The 8,681-nt window shown below is 43.5% G+C and overlaps 1 protein-coding gene across 2 annotated transcripts; it reads right to left on the bottom strand.

Annotated features, from left to right (window-relative positions):
- Positions 1-1,258: 1,258 nt before the first annotated feature.
- Positions 1,259-7,445, bottom strand: dnajc18 (DnaJ (Hsp40) homolog, subfamily C, member 18). Of its 2 annotated transcripts, XM_012855293.3 has the most exons (8): positions 7,319-7,445; positions 5,948-6,116; positions 5,679-5,824; positions 3,585-3,791; positions 3,373-3,488; positions 3,067-3,176; positions 2,795-2,967; positions 1,259-1,975 (listed from the first exon to the last, which is right to left on the bottom strand). In XM_012855293.3, exons 1-8 carry the CDS (start codon positions 7,443-7,445, stop codon positions 1,851-1,853), a joined length of 1,173 nt encoding a protein of 390 aa, XP_012710747.2. In that variant the 3' UTR covers positions 1,259-1,850. The 2 variants fall into 2 exon arrangements, with proteins under 2 accessions (XP_012710747.2, XP_035999042.1); XM_036143149.1 differs by lacking the exon at positions 7,319-7,445 and having other exon boundaries at positions 5,900-6,007.
- Between the last annotated feature and the right edge of the window lie 1,236 nt (positions 7,446-8,681).

Raw genomic sequence — 8,681 nt, 5'->3', positions numbered from 1 at the left:
CTGTCTAACTGCAGCTGTTCTGTGAAGGCCTCAGAGGTTTGGTGAAGAATATTAGTGGTGGGTGGTTTAAAGCAGGGTTGGGCTAGAAAACAATATCCAAAGCTTTGAACATCTTGCAGAGCTCCGTTCCATCCATCATTCGAAAACGGAAAGAATGTGGCACCGACGCAAACCTACCAAGACATAAACTTCCACCCAAACAGGGTCGGACAAGGAGAGAATTACATCAGAGACACAGCAAGAGGCCCCCGTGGTAACTCTGGAGGAGCTCCACAGATCCACAGCTCAGGTGGGACAATCTGTTGACAGGACAACTTGTGCACTCTGCATATTTTAAAACGGAACGTGTCAAGAAGAAAGCTATGAGAAGTCCAGTTTAAAGTTGGCCACAAGCCATGTAGGTGACGGCAAACGTGGAAGAAGGGGCACTAGGTCAGAGGAAACCAAACGGAACGGCAAGAGGCGGGGTGCGGTAGAAGACCCGACGCTGCAGATCACCCTGACCACACCTTTACCCTGGTGAAACATGTTGGTGGGAATGTTTTTCTTTAGGGCAGGGGTCTTCAACACTGGTCCTCGGGACCCACTGCAAAAGACTTGAAACTGGGGTGGAAGTTTATCTTCCATTGTCACACCAACTCTTAAGATACAATCAGAGCTACAATAGAATAGTTTAGATCAAAATATAAGGTTGGAATGGAGCAATCAAAGTCCAGACCTAAATCTAATTGAATATATGTTGCAATAAATGAAGTGATTTTTTTTTTCTTTTACAGATGCTCTTCATCTGATCTGATCTGATTGAGACAGAGCCATTTGGGAAAAAATGTTCACCTTTTGATGTGCAAACCATTTGCTGCATAGTACCAACTCATGGGAGCTGAATACATATGTCCACCACATATTTAAATTATATCATGAAAAAAACTCATTACCGTGCATCATGTGCCTGCTTTTTCACAAATATGCACTAGTTTGTGTTGGTCTATCACTTAAAATCTGATTAAAATACAATTTATAATGGAAGTATGAATACTCCTGCAAAGCACTGTGTGCAATTTAATATCTCCTAGCTATAGGTGTACTGCCATAATGTGAGCTCCCCGTGACGATCAGCAAACATTAAACGAACATCGGAGCATAAAAGGGGGAGTGGTTTGAAAATGTAACATAAACAAGACCTGGTGAAATGCAGCTTCAGAGGAAACTGCAATAAATCCTTATACCAGGGTGCTTTCGGAGGCAAAATAAGACCAAGTTTCATTGTATGTACTGCAGATGGTTTAATTGTTGGATCTGTCTTGGTTTTTAAATACCAAAAAAAGGTCCTTAAATTGTCATTTAACAATAAATATGTGCTGATTTGACCAAACACTGCAGTATTATGTAGATCTCTATTCCTACTGAAAAAAACCTGACTAACATTCACCCTGTTATCTACCAAATAAATACAACTCAAATTTCAACAAAGACACAAGAGAACAAGAAAAACAAAAACAAAAAACTATTGAACCTAAACAGGTAAAACATGTATGTCCCAAACATACAACTGCCTTGGTAACCCCCAGGGGAGACCGCGTATGTCATGCCATTTCTATAAGAAAGTTTGAAGGCTGCGAGACACCATACGCCCTGCCAGAGTGAGTCTGCACTCCCAGCTGCTACCGCCACGGTGCAACTCCTTATTTCCCCACCCCCGGAGAGAAGGCACGTTGTTTCCAGAGGGATGGGGGGGGGGGGGGGGGGGGCGCAATCTTCCCACTGTACCCGATGGCATGTCGCGACAAAATGGCCAGAATGGGTAAATCACACATTTCGCTAAAGAAATGTTTCCAGCTCTCAACCAGTCCTCATTTGACTCTCAGGCGGCCGACCAATCGCTGCAGTTTCTCGCAGTTGTCCAGCCTCATGGACTCCGCCTTCTGCTTTAAACGCTCGTCCCGGTAGAGCTGTCCCAGGTTTGCCAAGTCCGACTCTGGTGAGGAACAACAGAGCGAGAGAAAGACATTCATCCAAAATAACAAAAAAATATTTCGAATATAGTTTCTATCAAACTTCAGTTCATTGCATGTACGCTTTGCATACGTTTGTGGAGGAAAGTGTCAACGAATGACTGTGGCTAAAAACCTGCTGCACAGAACTTTTATCTGCAACCAGCTTTATGCAGTATTACTGTGGCACGCTGCAAGTGTCTAAACCTACAGACTAAATAGATAAAGGAGCTTTAAGTAATACTGGCACCTTGTGGCTCAAATCAGTACAACAGCTTGGCAGTCACAATCCAATTTGCCATTTTTAAACGGTCTGTTGCTGTTGTGAATTTTTGACTTGCAAAGGACATGTATATGATGATGTCTTCTGTTCCATTTCTGGTCCACTTCTTACTGGCTTCCATGTTAGCAGGCTGCTGCTCTTTTGCCAAGATAAAATACTTAATGCTACACTCATTTGAAAACTCATTTGATTGGCTGAGGAACCAGGAAGTAAATACGGGCTGCACTCTGAACCGAAGCACTTCCGGACCGTACCTCTAGGTTTAAAAGGAGAAAAACTTGACTGTTGTTTATAGGGAATGTTACGTTCATCCCAGGTGACAAATGAGAATGATTTAGGTTGATTTTACAGTAAATATCTTACTTATAGCTCCTTTAAATTCTCCAAAGCAATAGAGAATTTGCTCAGTCCACAGAGAATTTTTTTTTTTTTAAATCAAGTGCTTGAAATTTTGAATCAGAAAAAAAAAAAAAGCCTTTTACTGGGCTACTAGTCAGGTTTGATAGAGACGGTAGCGTACTTTGCTGCTTCTCCTTCCAGCAGCTACTCTGCAGGTGTTCGATGTAGTCGCTCTCTATGGTTTTCTCTAGCTCTTCCAGCGCAGCTCCGCGGTACTCCTTCTGAAAACCTTTGTCCACGTAGTACGGTACGCCCATGTGCTGCGTTTCTCTGGACACCACCAACCCCATCGCCCTGGCAACACAAAAATAACCAACAATTTAAATGTACTCCCTGAATCCAGGGGGGGGAAAACGGTTTAGGAGCATGGAGTAGGGCTTTTTCTAAACTCACGGCTTGTAGAACAGACTGTAGGGCGGATTAGTGGCCATCATCTGAGTAAAGACTGAGATGAGGATCAACACCAGCACGGGGAGGAGCTGCAGGAGAGCTGTGAAGGTGTTCTGTGGGAAGATAAAAAAAATCATGTAGGCTCACTGTTCTCGTCTAAGTGCATTGCATTGGCAGGTCTGATGTGATCTTTTAATCCAATGAATGATTGCGTGTGCAACATCCACAGCTGCCTCTCCGGGCGGAGACGACAACATGACACTGCGGCTGTTAACGAGGGGTCGCCTTCATGCTGAGCAGGCCGCTAACCTGGCTCTGGTTTTCCTCCACCACCACCTCCTCGCGCCTTTCATGGGCCCGCCGACGACGCGGCTGGTAGAACTGAGAGTAGGAGGCGCCCTGGTTGGTGTACACGTGCACGTTTCCTGCAGAGAGTCAAAAGGTAGATCGTACTCGTAAACCTGCGAGAAAAATAACCTGTTCAAATAACCACACACACACACACACACCAACCAACCCACCTGTGGGAAACCTTCCGCCGAAGAAAATGTTGAAGAGCTCCTCGGGGGAAATGTCGGCCTCGAAGTCCCTGTAGAAGCTCCGGTAGTGTGCGGGCCGGCTGTGGCCGGGGTGGTGGGGTACGTTTGAGGTCGGGCACTGATCTCCGTATTGATCGTACTGCTGCCTCTTCTCTGGGTTGCTCAGCACTGCGTATGCGTTACCGATGGCTGGTGGGAGAGCCAGGAAACATTTCATGAAATCCAAGTTGTGGTGCGAGTTAAGCACGAGGTTAGAGTCTCAGGTTAGAGACCCACCATCTTTCCTGTGGCTGTCTGAGGAAGGTGGACCTCAGTTTGAAAACCCCCTTTAAATATAACTGGTTGCAGAATTGGGTAATGATCTAAAACAGGCTTTTTTTTATTTATTTATCCACTTTTCTATTCTGTTCACCATAACACACAAAAACTAACAAGAGTACAATTCTTCAGTATGGAGCAGAATAGACTAAGAAGGAACAATTGCCTAACCAGGAGCTGAACAACTGTATGTTTCATAAAATGTTCTTATAATAGAAGATGTTAAGTACAATACAAAGTATTGTCCATTTTAATTCCACCAACATCCAGCAACTTTTGCTCATGAGCAGAGCTGGGCCCATCTATCCATTCATTAAACGCTATGAAAACAATCATTGACCCACTTCCTTATCTTGTTACCAAGTATGGCCTCAAAATTTAATCATAGACCCAAGACATTTTCAAACAATTGACCACAAGAGAAAATGGTAGGAAAACAGAAATACATTTTGGGCTTTTTAATTCACCCAAAAAAAAAAAGAAAAGCAGTTCAATGTTAGTTTTCATAGCAAACTATTTCTAAAGTGGTTAATGGAATCCTAATGTTTTCTATTCTACATGACAAACCGTTCAGCCTTTACGTTCCTGAACTTAGCTACGAAGCGTTACAGAGACTCGGCAGTAGCCGTTGCTCAAGAGGAGAAAATCTAGTCACTCTTTAGGAAGGTTGTCAGTTTGACTCCGGCTTCCCTCCCCATTAACTTCAGGCAGGATGCAGAACCCTGATTGAACCTCTGCAGATCAACATGTGAATGATTGACTGTGGTTTGGAGTATAAAAGCACTTTGTGTGGTCAATAACCTAAGAAACTGCTGGATAAGTGCCGTCCATTCCCCACTTACGCAACAGGAAGTTCATCAGTGTTAATGCACACATGGAAGAACCGCATTTCAACAATGAACTCCAAACCTACGCTCCACACTGTAAGAGGAAGAGCCTCAAAACTAGGAGTTAAATGACTGATTTAGAAGCTATTATAGGACAAAATACCATACAATAGCACAATAGTACTATGCAAAAGTGCTCATATACATTTGACATTGTGTCCATTGACAACCACAAACTTCAGAGGATTTTACTGAAAATATATGTGACAGACCACCACAAAGTGAATAATTGCAAAGTGGAAGGAAAGGGGTACATGGTTTTCCATTTTTTCCCCCAAATAAATTCTGAAAAGTGTGGCATGCATTTGTATTCAGCCCGCTTTTTACTGCGACACCCTTTAATGAAAGCGAGTTCAACCAACTGCTTTCAGAAGCCCCCCCCCACACACACACTTATCAAATGGGGTGGAAAATATGTCCTTTGTGGAAAACAGAAAGAAGAAACCCATTGCTCTAAGAAAACCATGTTGTGGGGAAGCTTTTCATCAGCAGGGAAAAATAAGTTGGCAAAAACAGATGGAGAGATGAAAACAGGGCAAAACTGGAAAAATCCTGTTAGTGACTCTCTAAAACTAGGGCTTTGTGTTTTTTTTGCAGAGGAAAAAAAAAGCTTAAACATTCAACTAAAGCTACAATGGAATAGTTAAGATCAAAGCAAAGTTCTGTATTAGATTGGCCTAGTCAAAGTCCAGATTTTTTAAATTATTATTATTTAGACTACAGTATAATTTTCCTTCCGCTTCTCAGTTATGATCCACTCTATGCTGGTGTATCGCAGGAAATGCCAATAAATGACATTGCAGCTTGTGGTTGGGACAAAGGCGAACAACAGGAAACAAAACACATGTTGAGTGCTGCGTTTTACGAGCACCTTTGAATGCATCTGTGGCCCCTGGGGCGAAGTTCTTGTCTGGGTGAAACTTCAGGGCCAACTTCCTGTACGCCTTCTTCAGATCTTCGTCGCCGGCGCCTTTGTCTACGCCGAGGATTTCATAGAAGTCCTTGCAATTCTTTATTCTGCAGAAACAGAGCATGCCGGACGTGAGACCAGAGACGGCGAGAAGACACCACGGTTTTTTTTCCTGAGCGCACCTCTCCACCGCCATGATTGTGCCATTGCCTGCTCTGCTAACTCTTCACCTGGAAACACCCTGGCGTTGCTCCTCCGTGTAGGTCTTCTTTTCATCATGATGCACGTTCCTCATTTCTTGGTTTCCGAGGTCCTCGTCTCTCCAGCCTGTGGGCGGAGGCACGTGGTTCGACTCCGGGGGCGCACCGCCTCCGTTTCTCACTATGGCATCTATCAGTACTGTAACACAAGGGTTTGTACTCATCGATGAGTGAAGAAGTCAGAGTGACAAATATGAATAGCAGCAAATACAGGCTAGAATTAAGATGCACAGTTTTGCTTATGTAAATGTTTTTAATTATTAGTGTTAGAGTGCTATCAAATCAATTCCTACCTGTTAATCCTCAAAGCCATTATACAAAGCTGGTCAGAGGTTTATATACGCTCACTATGGGAATTAATTTCGTGTTTTTGACGCAATAAAGCAATTCTTTTTTCCAATGTGCACTGATAATGCTGCACACAATTTACACAGTTTTAATTCAATTAGGCCACAACTTGAGAGCACAAGTTTCCTTGGAGTCGCCTAGCCTGAAAGCAGATTCTTAAAAAAAAAAAGACAATTGTCCCACAATTATTCCCCGTTGTGAGACAATAAAAGGTATTAAAAGACCATTTGTGGATTTTGTAAGCTTTGTTTTGTTTGCAGAAATTCAGAAAAAAATTGTTTGGCATATTACACCCAGTTTAAGAACCAAGGGGTCAGGTTCAATCTGAATTCGGTCCTTTAATGTCATTTTTTTCCTTCTTTTTTAAACAGATTTTGCATCGAGTTAATGCATTAAAACGGGTTCGCAAACAAATATATTAAGCAATGTAAACCCATGGTGTTGATTAAGCACCAATAGAATTTTGTCACTGGGGAAAATATGGAAGGATGGAGGAAAAAATCCCGGAAATCTCTTTTTTTCCAAAGCCTGGTTTAAAAGCCCCACATTAAGAGAACTTTCATGTCCTAAATTTCGGATCAGCACTCTATGCTAATTTTAATGTAAAGTATAAGAGCAGAGAGACGTGTGAACGCACAGGCTGCGTTATCGGTGCATACAGGAATCCTTTGCTTTGTGATTACGCCGCTTGGATGTCATGGCTGTACAATTTAAGCAAACGAATAGACAGATGGGGTTTTAATTCATTTCTCCCTGATGGTCTCCGAGCCCTTTGAAGCGAACGGAGGGTGAGGGTGGGGGTGCCCCCATTCAAGAAAAAAAAAAAGACAGACCTAGATTTTAACCTTTCACTCATAGGATTTAAAGCTTATTATGGCTTTCTGAATCCGAAACAGCCTGAAAGTAGCCTGCCAGCCGCAGACGGGCCGGTAGAAGCTCCTCGGTCAGCAAGTCAGAGTGCGGTTATAGAAAATGTGCGTCAGCTAATTTTACCTCTGGCCCTGGTGCTGGGGTAGGTTCTCTGCGCCTCATGTAGCAGCTGCAGCGCCCGGTCCTTCCGGCCCGACCGTAAACACAGCTTGGCCTTCTCTATGAGCCGGTCCGCTTCGTCTTTGTCCATGGCAGCTCTGTCGGGTTTTTTTTTACTCGGCAGCTCCGGCCCAGAACAATGTGCGCCAGTATCATGCGCGTAAAAGGGGCGACGGGGAGAGGACGAAGCGCCGAGCCTCGGTCGCAGACAGGCTGGCTGCGGAGAAGGTTAGCTCGGTGCAGCCCGCGGCCACTCACAGCCGCTTTCCCGTCGGCCCCCGGCGGTGGTCGGTGTCCGGCTGCCAACAGGCCTGCCGCTGGGCCATTATTCACACGCTATAAACGTCAAAGATGACGGCTGTATCGCTTTTTTTTTTTAAAGGGGCCTCCTAGAAAATTGCTGGGACGTCCAGGGCTCTTTGGTGGACGAAAAGGTGGGAGGGTGAGACCACGTGATGTCACTTCCGGCCTAATGAGGGTTGAAAATCACTGACGTGGGAATCTAAACGCGGTTTGCTTAGGTTTGTGTGTTTGTGGTAAGGTTGGAAATTAATTGTTATACCGCCGTCTTCAACCATTACTCAGTGTCAGACGTCTAAATTGTTGGGGGGGGGGGGAAATCAGCAGGTGCAGTATGGCAAGCATTCTTATCATTTTATCACACATTTAAACTCCAAAACAATTCCAGACAAACAGTAGCCAATATTATTTTCTGGAAAAATAAACAAATGTGTTGAAATCGGATTTTTTTTAATTAATAAATTCAAAGTCATTGGGAATATGTAGTATTCGTTTTCTAACCTAATGGTAATATTTTCAATAACTGAGCTATGTGTGTTGAATAAATATATATATATTTATGTGCATAAAAATGTTAGGTGACTAGTACCAGCTAAATATGCAAATCTATAAATTACACTCAAATAGTTTATTTAATTCAGTAATTTATTTCAGTATAATATAACTGTATTACAAACAGTGATATGTTTCAGCTATCTGCTGTTTGCCTGTGTAAATTATGTTACTCGGGTCATCACAACAGCAAACAGGCTTAAATCGGAGGCAACCAGACTTTGGCTCAGTTCTTTCTGAAAACGTTTCGACACCTTTCAAGGAGTCTTTGTCAATTCTGGTGGCTCGCACTTGAGCGACCTGCAGCTGGTGCACGGCTGTTTTTAAAGGACATGGAGGTCCATCCTCCTATAGGTGCATTCTAAGTCAGATGCAAATCAGTGACCCACCCACCACTGCCCTGGATCGTTAGAAGCTATTGCTTGGTGTGAGTGGAGTACCTGGTCACCTGAATCATGACGAGATGCTAATGTAA

Source organism: Fundulus heteroclitus, chromosome 11 (assembly GCF_011125445.2).
Source record: "Fundulus heteroclitus isolate FHET01 chromosome 11, MU-UCD_Fhet_4.1, whole genome shotgun sequence".
NCBI lineage: Eukaryota > Metazoa > Chordata > Actinopteri > Cyprinodontiformes > Fundulidae > Fundulus > Fundulus heteroclitus.
This window is presented reverse-complemented; position numbering and strand designations above follow the sequence as displayed.

Coding starts and splice junctions, on each gene's coding strand:
- dnajc18 (XM_012855293.3), bottom strand. CDS start 7,445: ATGGACAAAGACGAAGCGGACCGGCTCATAGAGAAGGCCAAGCTGTGT. Junction 3,792..5,678: donor GGCCACAGATGCATTCAAAG/GTGCTCGTAAAA, acceptor CTCTCCCACCAG/CCATCGGTAACGCATACGCA. Junction 3,177..3,372: donor TGGAGGAAAACCAGAGCCAG/GTTAGCGGCCTG, acceptor ATCTTCCCACAG/AACACCTTCACAGCTCTCCT.